This window comes from Pseudophryne corroboree, chromosome 1 (genome assembly GCF_028390025.1).
Source record: "Pseudophryne corroboree isolate aPseCor3 chromosome 1, aPseCor3.hap2, whole genome shotgun sequence".
NCBI lineage: Eukaryota > Metazoa > Chordata > Amphibia > Anura > Myobatrachidae > Pseudophryne > Pseudophryne corroboree.
The window spans coordinates 1,000,966,255-1,000,988,746 of record NC_086444.1 but is presented as its reverse complement, the minus strand read 5'-3'; the positions used below and the strand labels follow the sequence as shown (position 1 = coordinate 1,000,988,746).

At 47.5% G+C, this 22,492-nt stretch overlaps 1 protein-coding gene across 4 annotated transcripts in view; it reads left to right on the top strand.

Annotated features, from left to right (window-relative positions):
* AADAT (aminoadipate aminotransferase) overlaps window positions 1-22,492 on the top strand; it is a 128,490-nt gene that overhangs the window by 92,818 nt on the left and 13,180 nt on the right. For all 4 annotated transcript variants that reach the window (XM_063920633.1, XM_063920635.1, XM_063920632.1 and 1 more), the window contains one exon: window positions 7,279-7,380. In XM_063920633.1, the coding sequence (XP_063776703.1) occupies window positions 7,279-7,380 (102 nt within the window). The remainder of the gene's footprint in view (window positions 1-7,278; window positions 7,381-22,492) is intronic.

The window sequence follows — 22,492 nt, the reverse complement described above, 5'->3', positions numbered from 1 at the left end:
CGATGTCAACTGTAACATAACCCTTATGTAAGCAACAACTATATACAAGTCTTGCAGAGTTTCCGCACTGGGACGGGCGCCCAGCATCCTCTACGAACTAGGAGAAATAGATTTACCGGTAGGTTTAAAATCTTATTTTCTCTTACGTCCTAGAGGATGCTGGGGACTCCGTAAGGACCATGGGGTTTATACCAAAGCATCCAATCGGGCGGGAGAATGCGTATGACTCTGCAGCACCGACTGAGCAAACTCTAGGTCCTCATCAACCAGAGTATCAAACTTGTAGAATTTAGCAAAAGTGTTTGACCCCGACCAAGTCGCCGCTCGGCAAAGTTGTAAAGCCGAGACGCCTCGGGCAGCCGCCCAAGAAGAGCCCACCTTCCTAGTGGAATGGGCCTTAACCGAATTTGGTACCGGCAATCCAGCCGTAGAGTGAGCCTGCTGAATCGTATTACAGATCCAGCGAGCAATAGTCTGCTTCGAAGCAGGAGCGCCATTCTTATTGGCCGCATACAGGACAAACAGAGCCTCTGTTTTCCTAATTCTAGCCATCCTGGCTACATAAATTTTTAAGGCCCTGACTACGTCCAGGGATCTGGAATCCTCCAGGTCACTTGTAGCCACAGGCACCACAATAGGTTGATTCATATGGAACGAAGAAACCACTTTAGGCAAAAATTGCGGATGTGTCCTCAATTCCGCTCGATCCACATGAAAAATCAAGTAGGGGCTCTTGTGTGACAAAGCCGCCAATTCTGACACTCGCCTTGCTGATGCTAAGGCCAACAACATGACCACCTTCCAGGTAAGAAATTTCAACTCAACCTTGTTAAGCGGTTCAAACCAGTGTGATTTTAGGAACTGCAACACCACGTTCAGGTCCCATGGTGCCACTGGAGGCACAAAAGGGGGCTGGATGTGCAGCACTCCCTTTACAAACGTCTGGACTTCTGGAAGAGAAGCCAACTCCTTCTGAAAGAAAATCGAGAGGGACGAAATCTGTACCTTAACAGAGCCTAATTTCAGGCCCATATCCACTCCTGTCTGTAGAAAGTGGAGAAGACGACCCAGATGAAAATCTTCCGTAGGTGCATTCTTGGTCTCACACCAAGACACATACTTTCGCCTGATTCGGTGATAATGTTTTATCGTTACCTCCTTCCTAGCCTTTATTAAAGTAGGGATGACCTCTTCCGGAATCCCCCTTTTTGCTAGGATTCGGCGTTCAACCGCCATGCCGTCAAACGTAACCGCGGTAAGTCCTGAAATACACAGGGCCCCTGCTGCAACAGGTCTTCCCTCAGAGGAAGAGGCCAGGGATCTCCTGTGAGCATCTCTTGTAGATCCGAGTACCAGGCCCTTCGAGGCCAGTCTGGGACAACGAGTATTGTCTGTACTCTTCTTCGTCTTATGATCCTCAACACTTTTGTGATGAGAGAAAGAGGAGGAAGCACGTAGACCGATTTGAACACCCATGGTGTTACCAGAGCGTCTACTGCTACTGCCTGAGGGTCCCGAGACCTGGCGCAATACCTCCGAAGTTTTTTTGTTGAGGCGTGACGCCATCATGTCTATTTGAGGAGTTCCCCAAAGACGTGTTACGTCTGCAAAGACTTCTTGATGAAGTCCCCACGCTCCTGGATGGAGATCGTGTCTGCTGAGGAAGTCTGCTTCCCAGTTGTCCACTCCGGGAATGAAGACAGCCGACAGAGCGCTTACATGATTTTCCGCCCAGCGAAGGATCCTTGTGGCTTCCGCCATCGCGACTCTGCTTCTTGTCCCGCCTTGGCGGTTCACATGAGCCACTGCTGTGACATTGTCTGATTGAATCAGAACTGGTAGGTTTCGAAGAAAACTCTCAGCTTGTCGAAGGCCGTTGTAAATGGCCCTGAGTTCCAACACACTGATGTGTAGACAAGACTCCTGGTCTGACCAAAGACCCTGAAATTTTTTTCCCTGTGTGACCGCTCCCCAACCTCGGAGGCTCGCGTCCGTGGTAACCAGGATCCAATCCTGAATTCCGAACCTGCGACCCTCCAGGAGGTGAGCACTTTGCAACCACCACAGGAGAGACACTCTGGTCCCTGGGGACAGAGTTATTTTCCGATGTAAGTGCAGATGGGACCCGGACCACTTGTCCAGAAGGTCCCATTGAAAAGTCCTTGCATGGAACCTTCCGAAGGGAATGGCACCATTTTCCCCAGAACTCGAGTGCATTGGTGAACTGACACCCTTTTCGGTTTTAGCAGGTCTCTGACCATGTTCTGGATGTCTTGGGCTTTCTCTATTGGGAGGAAGACCTTCATTTGTTCCGTATCCAGTATCATACCTAGGAACGGTAGTCAAGTTGTCGGAATCAACTGTGACTTCGGTAGATTTAGAATCCAACCGTGTTGCTGGAGCACTCTCAGAGAGCGCGCCACACTGCTCAGCAATTTCTCCCTTGATCTCGCTTTTATCAGGAGATCGTCCAAGTATGGGATAATTGTGACTCCATGCTTGCGCAGGACCACCATCATTTCCGCCATTATCTTGGTGAAAATCCTCGGGGCCGTGGAGAGTCCAAACGGCAACGTCTGAAATTGGTAATGACAATCCTGTACAGCGAATCTCAGGTATTCTTGATGGGGGGCATATATGGGGACATGAAGGTACGCATCCTTTATGTCCAGAGACACCATAAACTCCCCCTCCTCCATGTTGGCTATAATCGCCCTGAGAGATTCCATTTTGAATTTGAATCTTTTTATGTACAGGTTTAGGGATTTCAGATTTAAAATAGGTCTGACCGAACCGTCCGGTTTCGGGACCACAAATAGGGTTGAGTAGTAACCTCTTCCCTGCTGGTGCAGGGGAACCTTGATTATCACTTGCTGTGTACACAGCGTTTGAATTGCAGCTAACACTATATCCCTTTCCGATGTGGAAGCTGGTAGGGCCGATTTGAAAAATTGGCGCGGGGGTACCTCCTCGAATTCCAATTTGTAACCCTGGGAAACTATTTCCAACACCCAGGGATTCAGGTCCGAACTGACCCAGGCCTGACTGAAAAGTTGAAGACGTGCCCCCACCGGTGCGGACTCCCTCAGGGGAGCCCCAGCGTCATGCTGTGGGTTTTGGAGCAGCCGGGGAGGACTTTTGTTCCTGGGCACCTGCCGAAGCAGGTGCTCTCTTGCCTCTGCCCTTACCTCTGGCGAGGAAAGAGGATCCCCGACCTCTTTTGGACCTGTGCGACCGAAAGGACTGCATCTGATAGGGTGTTACTTTCTTTTGCTGTTAGGGAATATATGGTAAAAAATTTGATTTACCTGCTGTAGTTGTGGAAACCAGGTCCGTCAGCCCATCCCCAAACAATACATCACCCTTATAGGGTAGTACTTCCATATGTTTTTTGGAATCCGCATCACCCGTCCATTGGCGAATCCATAAGGATCTTCTCGCTGAGACAGACATGGCATTGGCCCTAGAAGCTAGCAATCCAATGTCCCTTTGAGCATCCCTCATAAATAAGACTGCGTCTTTAATATGGGCTAGAGTTCGGAATATAGTATCCTTATCCATACTATCAAATTGATCTGTCAGCTCATCTGTCCAAGCTGCAATTGCGCTACACACCCATGCCGACGCAATTGTCGGTCTTAGCACAGCACCCGTATGAGAATAAATACACTTTTAAGGTAGTTTCTTGCCTGCGATCTGCAGGGTCCTTAAGGGCCGCTGTGTCAGGAGACGGTAGCACCACTTTCTTGGACAAGCGCGTCAAGGCCTTGTCCACAGTGGGGGGGTGATTCCCAAATCTCCCTGTCCTGCTTAGGGAATGGGTATGCCATATAAATTATTTTGGGGATCTGCAGTCTCTTATCCGGAGTCTCCCAAGCTTTTCCAAAGAATTCATTTAATTCATGAGATGTGGGAAAGTTAATAATCTGTTTCTTTTCCTTAAACATGTGTACCCTTGTGTCGGGGACCAAGGGTTCATCCACAATATGCTACACATCCCTTATTGCCACAATCATACACTGAATGGTTTTAGTCACCCTAGGGTGCAATTTTACTTCGTCATAGTCGACACTGGAATCAGAATCCGTGTCGGTAGTAGTGTCTTGTGTTAAGGGACGCTTTTGAGACCCCGACGGGCCCTGTGAGTCAGTCCAATCCGAGGATTGACCCCCTGATGTCCCCCCTAATTCAGCATTATCAAGCCTTTTATGTAAAGATGCCACACTTGCATTCAACATATGCCACATGTCCATCCAATCTGGAGTCGGCACAACCAACGGGGACACACCACTCATTTGCTCCACCTCCTCCTTGGAGAAGCCTTCCACCTCAGACATGTCGACACACACGTACCGACACCCCACACACACAGGGATTAACCTATAAGGGGACAAAACCCCAACCAGGCCCTAAGGAGAGACAGAGAGAGAGTATGCCAGCACACACCAGCGCTTAAAACCACTGGAAAAATATGTCCAGATAGCGCTTTTCTATATAGAATATGCCAATTCCCACTCACTGCGTCGCTAATGTGCCCCCCTCCTCCTTTTTTCCAGCCTGTGAAGTTCAGCAGGGGAGAGACCAGGGAGCCAGCGTTTTCCTCATGCAGCTTCTGTGGAGAAAATGGCGCTGGTTAGTGCTGAGGATCAAGCCCCGCCCACCCGACGGCGGGCTTCGGTCCCAGTGATTTTTCAATAAAAATGGTGGGGGATCATAGATTTACTGCCTCCGCAGCCTAATCAAACTGTATTTGCCCAAATGTGAGGTTTATTGCTGCCCAGGGCGCCCCCCCCCCCTGCGCCCTGCACCCTTCAGTGCTGCTCTGTGTGTGTGTGACTGGGAGCAATGGCGCCCTTACCTCATGAAGATCTGATGTCTTCTGCCGCCTAAGATGTCTTCTGCTTTCTCTATCCGGCTTCTATCTTCGGCATCTGTGAGGAGGACGGCGGCGCGGCTCCGGGACGAACCCCAGATGAGACCTGTGTTCCGACTCCCTCTGGAGCTAATGGTGTCCAGTAGCCTTAGAAGCAGTGCCCAACTTGACAAGCCAGCTCTGCTTCTCTCTCCTCGGTCCCACGATGCAGGGAGCCTGTTGCCAACAGGACTCCCTGAAAATAAAAAACCTAACAAAATTCTTCTTCAACAGAAAACTCTGGAGAGCTCGCTGCAGTGCACCCATTCTCCTCTGGGCACAAGATCTAACTGAAGTCTGGAGGAGGGGCATAGAGGGAGGAGCCAGTGCATACCCATAGTCAAAGTTCTTTTTAGGTGCCCTATCTCCTGCGGAGCCCGTCTATACCCCATGGTCCTTACGGAGTCCCCAGCATCCTCTAGGACGTAAGAGAAAATAGGATTTTAATACCTACCGGTAAATCCTTTTCTCTGAGTCCGTAGAGGATGCTGGGCGCCCGTCCCAGTGCAGGCTGTATCTGCAGTTATTGGTTATAGTTACACACAGGTTGTGTTGAGTTCAGTCAGTTTCTGACTGATGTTGATCATGCCGTTGCATGCGTTGTTGTTGAATGCCATGTTGTACGGCGTGTTAGTGGTGTGAGCTGGTATGTATCTAACCTTAGTTTAAAATAATAAAATAAATCCTTTTCCTCGAAATGTCCGTCTCCCTGGGCACAGTTCCTATAACTGGAGTCTGGAGGAGGGGCATAGGGGGAGGAGCCAGTTCACACCCATTCAAAGTCTTATAGTGTGCCCATGTCTCCTGCGGATCCCGTCTATACCCCATGGTTCTTGAAGCATCCCCAGCATCCTCTACGGACTAAGAGAAAAGGATTTACCGGTAGGTATTAAAATCCTATTTTTTACAGCAAGGTTTAATGTCAAAGGACATGCATATAATCTGTGAATAGGAATTTCAGTAAAAAGGAAAAAATTAACATCCCAAATAAGTAAACATGTAACAAATGAAAAGACAAACTAACAGCAATGCAGGACCGCTCATTTATCCGGGACTGTGAGCGCCACAAAGACCAGCACTAGAATTGTCTTGTGTTCCAACTTCCAATATTAACGCTATATTGTAATCATTGTATTTTATCATTTACATTCATTTCTTTTTTATTGTTTAGTTTTTATTAGTGTTAGGCTTTTACTGATATTCTACTAAAAACAGAATAGTGGAAGCTCCAACTTATACTAACTACATTCTCTGCAATTATCCAGGAGATATCAGGCAGTTTTCCCATTATTGCCCAAAGTGTCCACAAAGCCCAATGATGATCTTCATCAGTAAGGTAGAGATTTATCAAAGCTTGAAGAGAGATAAATTAACAACCAATCAGCTCTTAACTGTCAGTTTACAGGCTGTGTTTGAAAAATGATAGGAGCTGATTGGTTGGTACTTCATCTCTCTCCACTTTATCTCCCGCCAAGCTTTGATAAATGTTTCCCTCAGCATGTTACTAAATATGGGCAGATAATACACAATGCACAACCAGGCCCCAGTGAAGCCAGAAGTGTCCAGAGTGCCAAATAACTGGATCTCCTTCAACCACCTGTGCCTAATTCAACTGTGACGCTGATTTTGGCTAAACGTCAGTATGCTGTACTTAGTAGCAGTGGGGCAAATGTATTAAGCCTGGAGTCTGATAAAGAAGTGATACATGTAAGGTGATAACGCATCAGCCAATCATTACAGGTTTGAAAAATGACCAGTAAAGCCCAGTACTCACGGGCCGATCAAGGAGAGATGCGTGCTGAGCGAACCGCTCAGCACACATCTCTCCTGCCGCTCAGCACAGCGCGATCTGTGCTGAGCGTGCGGGGGGAGACGGGGGGGCCGCTCACTTCACCCAGCGGGTGAAGTGAGCGACCCGCTAGATTGGCCTGCATGCAGGCCAATCTAGCAGCGGCGATAGCGATGTGCGGGGCCGCGCATCGCTATCGCCGAGGGGGCTACACACGGAGCGATCCTGCCGATATTCTAAGCAATCTAGTCAGATTGCTTAGAATATCGCTCCGTGAGTACCCCCCTTTAGGAGCTGATTGGCTGGTGTGTTATCACCTTCCACTTATCACTTCTTTATCACTTCTCCAGGCTTAATACATCTGCCCCAGTATTAGTTCTCACTCTCCATCCTCCTAATAATAGCATATGTATTGTTGCATGGGGAAAGTAGAGAATATTTTATGCACGTTGCAGTCATTTTCAGGAAATGCATAAAAATGAGGGTACATTTTGGCAATAAAGTGATTGTCAATTGAATTGAATTGAATTGAGAGACATGATAAAGTAACAGACCGGTGCCTCTGCTATACCTACAGGTTCTTCTAGTCCCTGGCTCAGCTTTTAATATTGCAAGTTCAGAGGCCAGTTGTTATGTGAGAGCGTCTTTCTCCTTGTCTACTCCAGAGCAGATAGACCAGGTAAGGACAATGTTTCCTTATGTATTCTACACTATTTGTTCTCCCTTTTGGTGTCCATTGCAATAGTTGTTATGTATTTTGTCTGTATGAGGTTGAGGTAACATGATACTGTTTGTATAATGTGACCATTACTGGGATATGTATGGTGTCTGGTAATTATGATTTTATAAGTACCACACCCAGTCAAATGTGATTGGCAGTGCTAAAACTAAAGGCATATCATTTCATTTTTTAATTTGTGTGCTGATAGAATTATTTTAAGTGGACACAATATTTTTCCCTTGCACAAATTGACAATTTCCTGAGTGCTACCTTTATTTTGCTATCCATAGCACACAAATTAGAGCTGACAGCAGTAGAGGAGCAGGAAATAAATGGCAGGGTGGTTACCACAATTGGGGCATACTTCCCTACCTGACCCTCTCCATGAGGGAGAAAATGCTCTGTTCCTGGACTTTCCTGGTAATGTATGATTGCCAACACCTGTGGTGAGCTAGTTAATTGATAAGAAAGGTGTTTCAGCACAGGTGATGGCAATCATACATTACCAGGAAAGTCCAGGAACAGAGCATTTTCTCCCTCATGGAGAGGGTCAGGTGGGCAAGTATGAATTGGGGGGGGGGGGGGGGGTAGTTACAAAGTGAGAGAATATGGCCACATGCTCGCTGTGAATATAGGGCACGTGCAGTTGCAGTGTACCACTGGAGGGGGTACATGTCCTGGGCTGTCCGTTATGTTCCTGGGTTAAAGTTTGTCTTTAAGTTTCCATAGCAGCATCGTATGTTTGTGGACTTATTAGGCAGTAAGCCAGTGGCTGTGGAGAAATAGCTTCCAATGGGCCTAATTTAGATTTATTTATTACCAGTTATTTATCGAGCGCACACATATTCTGCAGCGCTTTATAGAGAATATTGGGCTATTCACATCAGTCCCTGCCTTAGTGGAGCTTACAATCTATATCCCCTAGCTATCACACATATATGCAGACTCATACACCCTAGGGCAGGGGTGGCCAAACAGTCAGAGACAAAGAGCCAAGAAATCTTGTTAGGTACATCAAAGAGCCGACTTCGAGCCGAAGGCGCACTTGCAAAAATGGGGTGTGACCTTGTGCCTGCTAGGCCAGGCCCCTGGTATAAAATGCATTGAAAAAGCCAGATCCAACATAAAATACAATGAAAAAGCCACTTCTACAGTACATCAAATAATTGAAAAGGCCAGATCCGCATAAAATATATTGAAAAGCTAGATTCACATAATACACTTCACTTCCCCCATGTGTCACTCCAGCCGGGATCAGTACTAAATGCCGCCGGCCGGAATCCCACGGAGGGAGAATATGTCGGGATTGTGGCGGTCGGGATTCCGGCGTCGGTATTTTGACCGCCAGGATTCCGGCCGGCGGCATCTTGACCGCATCCCACTCCAGCCAGCACCCGCTTGTGTCACTCCAGCCAGCTCCCCCCTATGTATTTGGCTCCCTCAGTTCTCAGTCTACGTAATGCTGCTGCATGTCTGGCTGGAGTGCAGCAGTTTACAGATCTCTTGTGGTCACGTGACTTTGAGTGTTAGGAGCCACACTTGAATAAAGAAAGAGCCGCATGTGGCTCAAGAGCCACGCGTTGGCCACCACTGCCCTAGGGTTATTTATTTATTTATCTATCTATCAGAAGCTAAGTAAGCTACCAGTATTTCTGCTGCGGGGTACACTGGGCTCCACAAGGATAGACATAGGGGGGTGTAGAGTAGGATCTTGATCCGAGGCACCAACAGGCTGAAAAGCTTTGACTGTTCCCAGAATGCATAGTGCCGCCTCCGCTATAACCCAGCCTCCCTGCACAGGAGCTCAGTTTTGTAGTTGGTGCCGCAGATAGCAGGCACATAACAGAGAGGCTGCTCTGGGCAGCCCTAAGAAGAGCTTTTTGAGAAGAAAAGTGAAAACTTCAAGGGCTGCAGCAGTGTGTATATGTCTTTTGATATTCACTGCTGCAGCTCCATCTCTCCCCAGCGGCGCTGTACACTCCCGAGCCCTGGTTGCCGGGTAACTACAGCAGGAGGCTCCGGTTTTCTTCCATGGTCAGGCACACACGACGGGGGCTCTCCGGGATCGCGTGGCTGCGCTTCGGGAGGTGGTGAGTGGGTCCTGCTTGCGGGACCCGTACTTTATCGCGATCCGGCGCGGTCTGTGGGAGGGTATGGGTGCAGGTCAGGTTTTCCCTCAAAACCATTTTAATAGTAGCCCACAGTACCCGGTGGTTTTGCCAGCAGGGGGATAAGGCTTAGACCTGGAGCCCCTCCCCCAGCCCCGGGGCGCCATTTCCCATAAATGTTCCCGCCCTGGAGCTGCATATCTGTCTCTCCCTCACTCCCTGTCAGTGTCTGGGTGCCATTTCTCTCAGCTACACTGTTCCTAGGACTGCTTGGGCAAATCCTCCTGTGTAAAGCCGCCTGGTTGTCAGCGCTGTGACTTTACATGACACTTAAGTATTCTACCTGCCTATTAGACAGTGTTAGTTAAGAAAGAGTTCATTTAGTCAGGGGTTTATAGTACAATTACCCTGTGATATGCATCCAGTTCTTACTGTGCAGTGTTATATCTATTGACTACATAGCTATATAAGCTGGTCCAGTGCAGTATTATTGTTAGTAATAACCTCTGCATTGTACAACTGTGACTATATGTGTGTGCATTAGCTTGCTGAGTGGTTTCCATTTCGTGTCTCTCACTCAACTTGCTATCCCTATATTCTATAACCTGAAGGGGCTTGGTGCGTCAGGTTTTATATTTATATAGGATTTTCACAAGATATACTTTAATACGTATTTTTCTCTGTGATTTTAGTCACCATATCTCTCCTATATCTCTGCTTGTGCTGACTACACTGCGCAGGGGTTTGGGTAAGAGGTATTGTGCTGCTGCCAATTGTACTGTGTTACCTGATACTGCAAGTTATATCGTGTCTGCTTCTGAGGGTAACGGTTCTGGGGCGGAACACACTGCAGGTGTTGCTGAAGCCACAGATCCATATGAGGAGAATATAGCAGCTGTGGGCTCTGGTTCTGGGGGCTCCTTGCCCCTCAGTGGGACTGTGGCAACGGAGGTACATAATGACCCACCGTGGGCTGCTTTTTCCACGCTTCTGCATACGCTAGTTAATAAATTAACACCCCCTATGGGACCCGGTACAACCGTATGTGGTCCCTGAAGCTAACCCGCCGTGGGCAGACAATTTATCTGCTCAATTGAAGAAGTTGAACCAGTCCCTGACTACTAAAAAGTCTGACCCTCGCTCGCCCAAGCCCAAGGGGTCCTCTAAGCGAGCTCTTATCTCCTCACAATCCACTGCTGTCACTGACACCTCGTCTGATGAAGATGGCACTTACACTGACCCCACAGATTCTGACAAAATAACTGCTGATGGGGAGGGTAGTTCACATGTGGATGTTCCTGATCTTTTGGAGGCTATTAAGTTGATTTTACAGATTACGGATGATCCCGAGCCATCCGTCCCTCCTAAGAAACCAGATAGGTTCAAGCGTCAGAAGGTGGTTAAATAAGTTTTACCTCACTCTGACCACCTAGTGGATATACGTCAGGAACCCTGGGAAAACCCGGGTAAGAAGTTTGTGCCTCAAAAGAAGATGCTGGCTCGCTATCCCCTCGTGCCAGAGCTGTCTAAAAATTGGGAAACGCCTCCTCCAGTGGACTCACATGTGGCTAGGATGGTGGTTTCCTCAGCTCTACCTGTCACTACTGTCACGTCTCTAAAAGAGCCTACGGATAAACGTGTGGAGGGTTGTCTGAAAGCGATTTACACCCTCACGGGTGCTGCACACAGGCCCACTATTGCAGCAACATAGGCTGCGGAGGCTATTGAAGCATGGGCCTTGGAGTTAGAAGCTGAAACCTCTTCTGACCATGCTAGACCATGCTTGTCATATATTGTCACAGCTTCTCACTATATTAAAGAGGCGGCTTCTGATGCCGGTATCCTAGCAGCCAAGGCCTCTACTACATCAGTCCTGGCTCGCCGGATATTGTGGCTGAGATCCTGGTCTGTGGATCTGGAAGTACTCCCTTTCAAGAGAGATATTCTGTTTGGGGAGGACTTAAATAAGATTGTGGCTGACTTGGCTACTGCCAAAACTGCCTGTCTGCCAAGTACCGCTCCTTCTGTGTCGAAGGCTAAAGGTACTTCCTTTCGCCCCTTTCGTCCTTCAGGTAAAGCAAAAGGTCAGGTGTACAACAGGCAGGCCCGCACTTCCAAACCTTGTAAGCCAAAGCCCAAAAGAGCCTGGGTGGCCCGTCAGCCAGCTTCCAAGACCGATAAGCCTGCAGCATGACAGGGCGGGCCTCCCCCTGGGGGATCCCAGGGTGGGGGGCCGGCTTCTAGGGTATACCCAGGAATGGTTGGAGACCACTTCAGATGCCTGGGTACGGGAAGTCGTCACTCGAGGTTACGCCATAGCCTTCAAAAACCGACCCCCTCATCGATTTTGCCGGACAGACATCCCGTTGGACCAGACAAAGGCAAACACTCTACATTCAGTGGTACAGACCCTCCTGGATACAGGAGTCGTAGTACAGGTGCCTCTTGCGCAGAGGGGCCGGGGGTACTATTCTCCGCTGTTACTAGTCCCGAAACCGCATGGGTCCTCCCGGCCCATTCTCAACTTCAAGGCATTGAACAGGTTTGTGAAGGTTTCCAAGTTCCGTATGGAAACCCTTTGCTCTATAGTTCTGGCCTTGGAACCTGGGGACTACATTGTCTCCCTGGACATACAGGATGCTTACCTGCATATTCCTATAGCAGCGTCACATCAGCAATACCTGAGGTTTGCGATTGGCAACCTCCGTTACCAGTTTCGGGCATTACCTTTTGGTTTAACTACGGCTCCGCGAGTCTTCACCAAAGTTATGGCGGTGATGATGGTGGTACTCCGCCGTCAAGGGGTCAGGATACTGCTTGTTAATCCTGGCAGATGCCGCAGAACTTCTCCTACGTCATCTGGATATGACTGTCCGGTTTCTACAAGCCCACGGGTGGCTCATCAACTGGAAGAAATCCTCCCTGGTCCCTGCTCAGAGCATGGTGCACCTGGGAGCGCTATTGGACACTCACAACCAGCGGTTGTTCTTGTCTCAGGAGAAAGTCCTGTAGCTTCAGGACAGGATTCGTTGCTTCCTTTCTCGTCTGCAAGTGTCGATACATTCGGCGATGCAAATGCTGGGCCTCATGGTGTCAGCATTCGACATGGTGGAGTATGCTCAATTCCATTCTCGCCCCCTCCAGAGGCTGATTCTAGCCAAGTGGAACGGCCTGCCTCACCGAATCAGGTCTCACATGATCTCATTGACTCCGGAGGTCTGTCTGTCGCTGCTCTGGTGGCTCCAGGACCGACAATTGTGCAGGGGCCGTCCCTTCTGGATATCCAACTGGGTCCTGTTGACGACAAATGCCAGTCTAAGAGGTTGGGGCGCGGTGCTGGAACAACACTCCCTTCAGGGTCGGTGGATCAAGGAGGAATCCCTCCTCTCGATCAACATTCTGGAATTGCGGGTGGTCTTCAATGCGTTGAGCTTGGCCCAGCATTTAATTCAGAACCGTCCTGTTCAAGTACAGTCGGACAACGCCACCACAGTGGCTTACATAAATCATCAAGGCGGCACTCGAAGCCGTTTGGCAATGAAGGAAGTCTCACGGATTCTACATTGGGCGGAACGCCATCTACCGGACATATCGGCAATATTCATTCCGGGAGTCCTGAATTGGGAAGCGGACTTTCTCAGTCGTCAGGACGTACATGCCGGCGAGTGGGGCCTCCATCCAGAAGTGTTTCAACTCCTAGTGGAAAAGTGGGGCCTTCCAGACATAGATCTGATGGCGTCTCGACACAATCACAAGGTTCCGGTCTTCGGAGCAAGGACAAGGGATCCTCAAGCAGCATTCGTGGATGTGCTGGCGGTGCCTTGGAGGTTTCGGCTGCAAGAAAAAGGAAATCTGCTTCTCATAGCTCCAGCGTGGCCCAGACGGCACTGGTTCCCAGACCTGCAAGGCCTATCGTCAGAGCATCCAATTGTACTTCCACAACGCCCAGACCTCCTCGTTCAGGGCCCCTGTGTCTACCAGGACCTAGCCCAGCTGTCTTTGACGGCGTGGCTCTTGAAGCTTCCGTCTTAAGGGCTAAAGGGTTTTCTGAGGCGGTCATGCAAACTATGTTGCGGGCCCGGAAACCGGCTTCGGCTCGGATTTACTATAGGGTCTGGCATTCTTACTTTGTTTGGTGCGCATCTAACGATTATGACGCTTCCAAGTTTAGTATAGCCAAGTTGTTGGCTTTTCTTCAGCAGGGCCTGGACTTAGGCCTGCGTCTGGCCTCCCTTAAGGTTCAAATATCTGCTTTGTCGGTGTGGTTTCAGAGAAAAATTGCAACCTTACCTGATGTGCATACCTTTACTCAGGGCGTGTTGCGTATCCAACCTCCCTATGTCTCGCCTGTGGCTCCTTGGGACTTGTCGGTGGTTTTAGAGGCGTTACAAGAGTCTCCGTTTGAACCTCTTGGTTCAGCTGATCTGAAGTGGCTTTCCCTTAAGATAGTGTTTTTGCTGGCTATTGCATCAGCTAGAAGAGTGTCGGATTTGGGGTGCCTTGTCCTGTAGTTCCCCATATCTGATATTTCACCGTGACCGGGCGGTTCTTAGGACTTGTCCCGGATATTTACCTAAGGTGGTTTCTTCGTTCCACTTTAACCAGGAGATTGTGGTTCCGGCACTTGTTTCTCCTGATCTGTCTCCCAAAGAGCGGTCTTTGGATGTGGTATGGGCTCTCCGTATCTATGTGAAGAGAACTGCTTATATTAGAAAATCTGATTCTCTCTTTGTGCTGTTTGGATTTCACAAACGGGGCTGGCCTGCTCACAAGCAAATTTTGGCCAGATGGATTAGAATGGTGATTGCACATGCTTATGTGAGGGCTGGTCTCTCGGCTCCTGCTCACATTATGGCCCATTCTACTCGTTGTGTTGGACCTTCTTGGGCGGCCTGCCGTGGTGCGACCCTTGAACATTTGTGCAAGGCGGCTACATGGTCCTCTGTGAACACGTTCACGTTCGATACTGCCGCTTCCCAGGATGCTTCCTTTGGACGCAGGGTTCTTGTGCCCGCTACAGTGCGTCCCCTCCCATAAGGAACTGCTTTAGGACATCCCCTATGTCTATCCTTGTGGAGCCCAGTGTACCCCGCAGCAGAAAACGAGTTTTATGGTAAGAACTTACCTTTGTTAAAACTCTTTCTGCGAGGTACACTGGGCTCCACAAGGCGCCCACCCTGACGCACTTAGCTTCTTTGGGTTGGTATGACATTAGCCGCTAACACTTCTCCTGTTGTGAGAGTGTGGTGTATGTGGCTACTAACCGTTGTCGTCTCTTTTCCTGCTACTGCATTGGGCTGGTTAACTAAAAACTGAGCTCCTGTGCAGGGAGGCGCGGTTATAGAGGAGGCGGCGCTATGCATTCTGGGAACAGTCAAAGCTTTTCAGCCTGTTGGTGCCTCGGATCAAGATCCTACTCTACACCACCCTATGACTATACTTGCGGAGCCCAGTGTACCTCGCAGAAAGCGTTTTAACAAAGGTAAGTTCTTACCATAAAACTCGTTATTTTTTAATTGTAACCCGGGAGAAATCCACGCAAGTGCGCAGAGAATATACAAACTCCATACAATTAGGGCCATGGTGGGTCATGGCCGAACCCCTGACTTTGGTGCTGTGAGGCAGTAATGCTAACCATTACACCAGATGTGGTTGTTCTTGCAATTACTGTTGCTAGCTTTTGCCGTTCACAATTGTGACTACATGCTTATATTGGCAGAAGCTACTGTAACCTGAGCATAGGGTTGCAGTCTCTACATTTCCATCCGATGGCATACAACTGCTGATACATCGGTATCATCTTCACATATCGGGTCATCACACAGTGTCTGAGTCCCTCTGTAGAAGCACAGGCTGAGCTGCTCTCCGGTAGCAAGTAACATTGCAAGTGCTAATTTATGCAGTCCAGAAAACACCCTCTGAACGGCCATAACACGCCTACGTTTACGCGACCACTCCCCATAACCACCCCAATCGCTGTCTTCATGTCACTCACTTGGCGACTAATCCTTCATTGCGACCGCCATCGCAATTCAATCACTGCGAATGCTCACTGCAGCTCAAATGCATGCGCAGTGATTGAATGTACCGATTGAATGTAGTGACAGTATGAACCGATTTGCGTACAATAGCTGTTTTGCCACCACATCTGAATAAGTCCCAGTGTCCACAGATCAGAATTACACTTGAGGGGGCAATAGTGCCTTTAAAATTCCAGTTGGCTTAAAATTCCAGCACCTTATGCCGAGACCCTACCCCTATGGGATGCATAGACAGGGGTGGTCCATATAGCACCTTATGCTGAGACTCTACCCCTATGGGATGCATAGACAGGGGTGGTGCTAGCTTTCTTGGCACTCTAGAGTATTTACTGCTTCTGTATACTCCCATCCCAAAACTTCGGGGAGGCAGGCCCATGCCCCAGTGCTGCCCCTGAATCCACCAATGTCTGTCACATTTAGGAACATTTATGAAAACTTCATGAAAAATAGTGCAAAATATAAAGATGGTGTTGCCTATGACAACCAACCAGATGGACACTTTATTATACTGCAAAAATGGTGATTAGAATTCCTCAACAACTGCTTTTAAATTTGCACCATTGAACACATTAGGTTTATTGATAAATTATTTGTTTCTGATGCAAGGTACACTGGGCTTGTCAAAGTCAGAAAAATATCTCTATGCACACTACCATATTTGCACCTCACACAGGTCCGTGCTGCGCATGCGTACGCTCTCCCGTGTGTGCGCATACTCACAGTCGCGGGCACCCGCAGGCGCACGGTATGCGTATTTACGGTAGAGTTTATGCGATCGTAGCGTGCGACTCAATCATTACATATTTTCACTATATAATGTATTTTGTAGATCATGGTCCCTTTGATAGATTCTGCAAGTTTGGTTAATATAGAATGTTCATGAACAGAGAAATCCCTCTTTGTTTGATACGAAGGGTCAGACAGGAGTAATACAGTGGTGTTTAGTATCCATCGGAAGAATATTTAATTAGAAATATTCCGGTGTTGGTTTGAAGCAGATCAATCGCTCGTGCGAATAGTTATGGACATAAGAAGTTTATGAACATTTACTTTATTTGCACTTTATTACCCATGCGGCGGGAAACCCAGTTTCCCTCCCACCTGAGCTGTTGGAAATAGTCACAGCCCACCTGTATGAATCAACCTATGACCTTTTGTTATAATGCGAAGCCGAATTCCTGTGTCCAATGAACAATAAGATTGTAGGGACCATTGAATTGCATTGTGTGAGGGGCATAAATAGGCAGGCCGACCATATCCAGTTCACTCTCTTCAACGGTTCTCATTGCTGATAATCGGGAGCTGGATATCGAGGCGCATGCGATCGTTTCCCCTTGTGCGTAAGTGTTTCTCCGCAACTATATTGATCTTCTTGTTATTGTGGGCCAATCTCTCTCAAATTCTCTCTCTCTCTCTCTCCTTCTCTCTCTCTCACTCATTTTCCCTTAAATTGTATTGTATTGTATTTCCTGTGTAGTTATCTGGTTAGGTAGTCTATGTTATATTGTAGTGTATGACTTGTATTGTGTTTAACTCTTTTTGCAAGTATAGCATTCATAATATATATTTTAGGCGTTGGACCCTGAGCACGGTATCTGTGTGTTTCTTATAGTATTAAGTAATCTCAGAGCATCAGTGACGCTCGAACAGCTTTAAAGGTAATAAGGTTATACTGTGTTGCATTTACTCTCTAACATTACACTAAGGTTTTACTGCACAATACACTGTTTATGGTTTAGATACAAAGGTTTAATATAGTGAGCGTCAGCTCCGCTGGTGATCTCCTCGTGGTCCCGAGCGTTCGCTACGCTATAGCGAATCATTACTTTAGTTAACAGCCAATAACGTGCCTGCCTGTGATCTCTTGGCCGTGAGTGAACGTGACGCTTGAGCGTCTCGATCACGGCAAAGCGATTGTTACGCAACTAGCGTACCCTTACGGTACTTCATACACAAATAGCGTACAGTGTTCTTAGACCTCATAAAGAGTATTATATACGATAAATATTTAGCTTTATCAATTGGCGGCTCGCCCTGTCCTTCACATATCTGCACTAGGTAATTTCAGCAGACATTATCCAGCAGCAAAGGGCGGGAGATCATATTCCTCGTAGTGCTGTTTGGATAAGCGTCTGCTTCTCTTAGTAAAGGGTGCTGAAGGAATCCGGGAACCGGAGGTAAGAACAAAACAATAGTGTTTTTTTTTAAAACTGTTTATTTTTCTGTCTTGCGTACACACGCACGCACACACATATATCTGCATTTCCTTTTCATTGGTGTATTTTCGTATGTCACTCTCCTGTTTGCCAGCTCTATAGTTGATAAACGTATAAATTGTGTTACGGTGGATCTTTGCTTTGCGTACACGTGTCTCTAACAAAAGACTGAGACTTGCGTACGCAATCCAAGGGCCGACGCGCGCAGCGTATATTACGCAACGGAGCGTACGGGTACGCCCACGTAACTCAAATCACAAGTTTTTTTCTCTCCTCTCAACGCGATAAATAACGCCAGGCGATAAATCGCGCAAATTTTTTTTTAAATTCCAAATTTAAATTAATAGATCCTTCTCCTAATTTGTAACACATCTGGTCTAAAGAGACATTTCTGCGCAGAAATAGAAATAGAAACAAAAGTGTACATGTGGTGAGTGAGTGTGTTGTATACAATTTTACAGGTTGAACCACAAGAAAAGTCGAGTACTCGTGAGGTACATGCGTGTAAGTGACGTACATGGTGGCTAGGGAGGCATCCCTGGTTAAATATACAATTTGAGCATTAGAGTGTAGCAGACCAGGAGGTCATACTGTAACAGACCAGGAGGTCATAGCAGACCAACAGGTTCAGGTACAGCAGACAAGGAAGTCCGCTATACAGTCCACAGGCACAACACCAAGAAAGGGTTGGTGCAACACCCATATAGGCCATATAAGCTCTGGCTGAAGGAATTCGCAGCCGAAATTTTCGATTCCACTGGTCGCTCAGTACATAAGATTAGTTGCTTGTGTACTAAACGATTGTACCGCACGTAATTGTGTGCATTAGTAAACCTGACCGGTACTATTTGTGTACGAAGGTCATAAACGCTATTTGTACATTCTAACGTGATTTGTGTAATTTTTTTTATTTTAAGGGAAGTTCGCTGCTCACTCAGGAACTATCCAGCAACCAATAGTTACTGGAAAGAGTAAGTGTTCTTCGGAGCACCCTCACAGGTTCCAGTAAATAGAGGTTCAGGTCGCAGGGGCCCTAGGTCGAGTACGCCAGCACCATATCGGTGTGATCAGGTCGTATTGGTCGGCGTGGGCGAGTGAGTGGGGTACTCGGTAAACCGCCACCGTCAGCCTATTTTGGACATTTGGTTTGCGTAAGGGTTGGTTAAATAAAGCAACACCTTCGAACTATGGGGGCCACTTGTTCAGGTAGGGGGCGATCAACCTCGGTTCGGGTTGATTCAGTGAACCGACCAATTGGGTCGGCAAGGTATGTAATGTGTGAGAAATACGGAAGTCACACACAAGCTTTATGTGATGAATGGGAGAGAATGACAGTACATGACGGGGAGAAATTCCCAAGAGTAGGTAGCTTCAGCACAGAAGTGTTAACGAATTTAAGGAGAAGGATATGTCTCATTAAATCAACAAAGAGACGAATCAAACATTACGATTATTTGCAGTTGTGGCAACAGGAAGGTGACATACAGAGAGGATTGGCTCAGGCGGCGGGATCTGGCTCAATCAGAAAACTGATAGCCACGGCTCCACCGCCACCATACATATCAGGAGAGAAATTGGTTGCGGAGAATGACGCACTAAGGTGTAACACACAAACACTTAGCAACTGTATAGATGTTAAAGATAATGTTAACCAATTAACCAACGCAAGTATTAACCCGTGCAAGTTGTACCCTGTTTTGAACTTTCCTCAGGAGTGTGATCAAGAAGACGAATCGGCAACAATTTCAGCGCTCTCTCTAGCAGCCACCATAGCAGAGACCACAGTAGGCACAGCTCCACCCACGAGATTAGTAACAAAGGCCCCTAGCGGAGGGATAGGTGAGGTCGTGTCTACAGGTAAGTACGGCACCATACACTATGCTGAAGCCATTTCACCACAGGCTGTAGAACCCACACAGAGTGATGTTGTTAGAGTTAATCCTGTTAGGGTAATAGCTGTTCCAAATGGGAAAACTGACACAACAGGGGTCACCCCTGTGAGGAACATTGCCATGTATAGCCCATTTTCCAGAATGGAATTAAGGACCATCGTGTCTGAATTCCCTGACCCTAGAAAAGATTTAGTTGCCAGTCAAAAATACATCAGAGACTTAGGTAACACTGTAGAGCCCAACAATAAAGACTGGCAGATATTGCTGAGAGCATGTTTACCCTCCAATGTTGACGCAACTCAATTTTTAGCTGATTGCGGATTAGATCAGGATGTACCTCTTACAGATGTGTACAACAAAGACAATGTAAAAAGAATAAACTTACAGTTAAAAGAATATTTCCCAGCGGTAGTCAGATGGAACAAGATATTCTCCAATAAACAGAAGGAGTCAGAGACAGCTGCAGAGTATTTTCACAGAGCATTATCAGAAATGGCAAAATACACAGGCATAGAGGACATTAAAACAAACATAAACCATCGAGAAGTAGCAGTATCGGTACTGATGGATGGTTTAAAAGAGTCATTGAAGACTAGGGTACAGACCACACAACCATGTTGGCGAGGTCTGTCTGTGGCTACTTTGAGAGAGGCTGCTATTGATCACGATAGGAACATCACCAGACACAGGGAACAACAAAGTGATAAGTTAATGGCCGTAAGTATACAGGCCCTGACCACAAGGCAGCCTTTGTTTGTATCACCAAACCCTGTGGGTAAGTCAAGTGTGGTTACTTGTTATTCTTGTCATAAACAGGGACACATGGCACGAGATTGTAGAGTAAAGAATGTACGAAACTCATACCAACCCCCTAGACAACGACACGACACACGACATTGGGAGCAAGGTCCGCAGAAACGGAGTTATGAGCCACATGCAGGGGAAACAAAAAGATACCCCCCAAACAGAGATTGGCAAACCTCTGGTAGTTCCCAGCTAACTCCCTCACAAGTAGTTGCTGCCAGCGGGATTCAGGGAGGTCACCATACCCAATAGGGGTGTGGCCATACCTGTAATCTGCAGCCAGTAAAATTGATTGCAAGTCTTGGAAGTGAACCAGAAATTGCAATCAATGTAGCTGGTAAATCATTAAACTTTCTTGTAGACACAGGGGCGGCCAAATCAGTGATAAATTCGACAGTTGGCATGAGGACCACTGGTAGGACAATTCCAGCCGTGGGAGTAACAGGAGTAGTCCAGCATTACCCTGTTAGCAAACCAGCAGAGATTACAATAGGGCCTTTACATACCAAGCATTCCTTTTTGCTGGCTGCATCGGCACCGACCAATCTCCTGGGAAGAGACTTACTGTGTAAAATGGGGTGTGTCATTTATTGTACTCCTGAAGGTGTATTCTTGGACATACCTGAGAATCACGCTCAGGAAGTACGAGACATGTTAGACTCCCCGTCAAAATTAATGTCACATACCACTATGACAAATAGGACTCCCTCCCAAGTAGAAGAAATGACATCTCAGATACCAGAGTCACTTTGGACTAAAGATGGACAGGACACTGGATTAATGGCAAACGTAGCTCCGGTAGTTGTACAAGTAAAAGATGGTAGGATAGCTCCAAAAATCCCACAGTACCCTCTGAAGCCAGAGGTGGAGTTAGGAGTTTACCCAGTAATAGAGCGCTTGCTACAACAGGGCATTCTGGTAAGAACGTCCAGCACTGCTAATAGTCCCATCTTCCCTGTGAAAAAGAGTGGGGGGAGGGGTTACCGGCTAGTGCAGGATCTAAGGGGGATTAACAAAATAGTTGAGAGTCAGTTCCCCGTAGTGCCAAATCCAGCTGTCATCCTAATGCAAATCCCTCCCACTGCGAAATTTTTTGCTGTTATTGACCTCTGCTCCGCTTTCTTTTCGGTACCTCTGCACCCTGACAGTCAATATTTGTTCGCATTTACATACAGAGGAGTCCAATACACATGGACTCGATTACCACAAGGATTCATAGATAGCCCAAGTATATTTTCTCAGGCTTTGCATGATTGTTTACAGTCTTTCCAACCAGTGAGTGGATCAGTATTAATACAGTACGTGGATGATCTACTACTGTGTTCTGATTCATTGGAAGCATCCCTGAAGGATACGAAACAGCTCCTGTTTCATCTTTCAGACACAGGACACAAGGTTTCCAAAGACAAGTTGCAATTATGCCAAACTAAGGTAAAATATTTGGGACACTGTTTAACACAAGGACTGAGACACCTGACCGCTGATAGAATTCAAGCAATTAGAGACATGACTCTGCCACAAACCCAGCAACAGATCAGAACATTTTTAGGAATGTGTGGGTATTGCCGTAATTGGATCCCAGGGTTTTCCATTTTAGCGTTACCTTTGCAGGAAATGGTCTCCTCAAACAAACCTGATCGGATTTCGCATACAGACGAGTCTGAGGCAGCATTTGAGAGACTTAAACAGTGCCTAACGCAGGCACCAGCATTAGGTATGCCGGACTATGGGAAACCCTTTGAACTATACGGAACAGAAAGTGCTGGTTGCGCGGCAGGCGTACTAACCCAAAAGCACGGTGATGCCAGCAGGCCAGTAGCATATTACAGCGCTCAGCTAGACACGGTAGCGCGATCCCTCCCCACATGCTTGCGAAGCGTTGCTGCGATAGCATTGCTAGTAACGAAAAGCGAAGACGTTGTGCTAGGTCACAACCTCACAATTCATACACCGCATGCAGTGTCAGCCTTGTTAAATTCTGCCCAAACCAGGCACGTCTCATCAGCGCG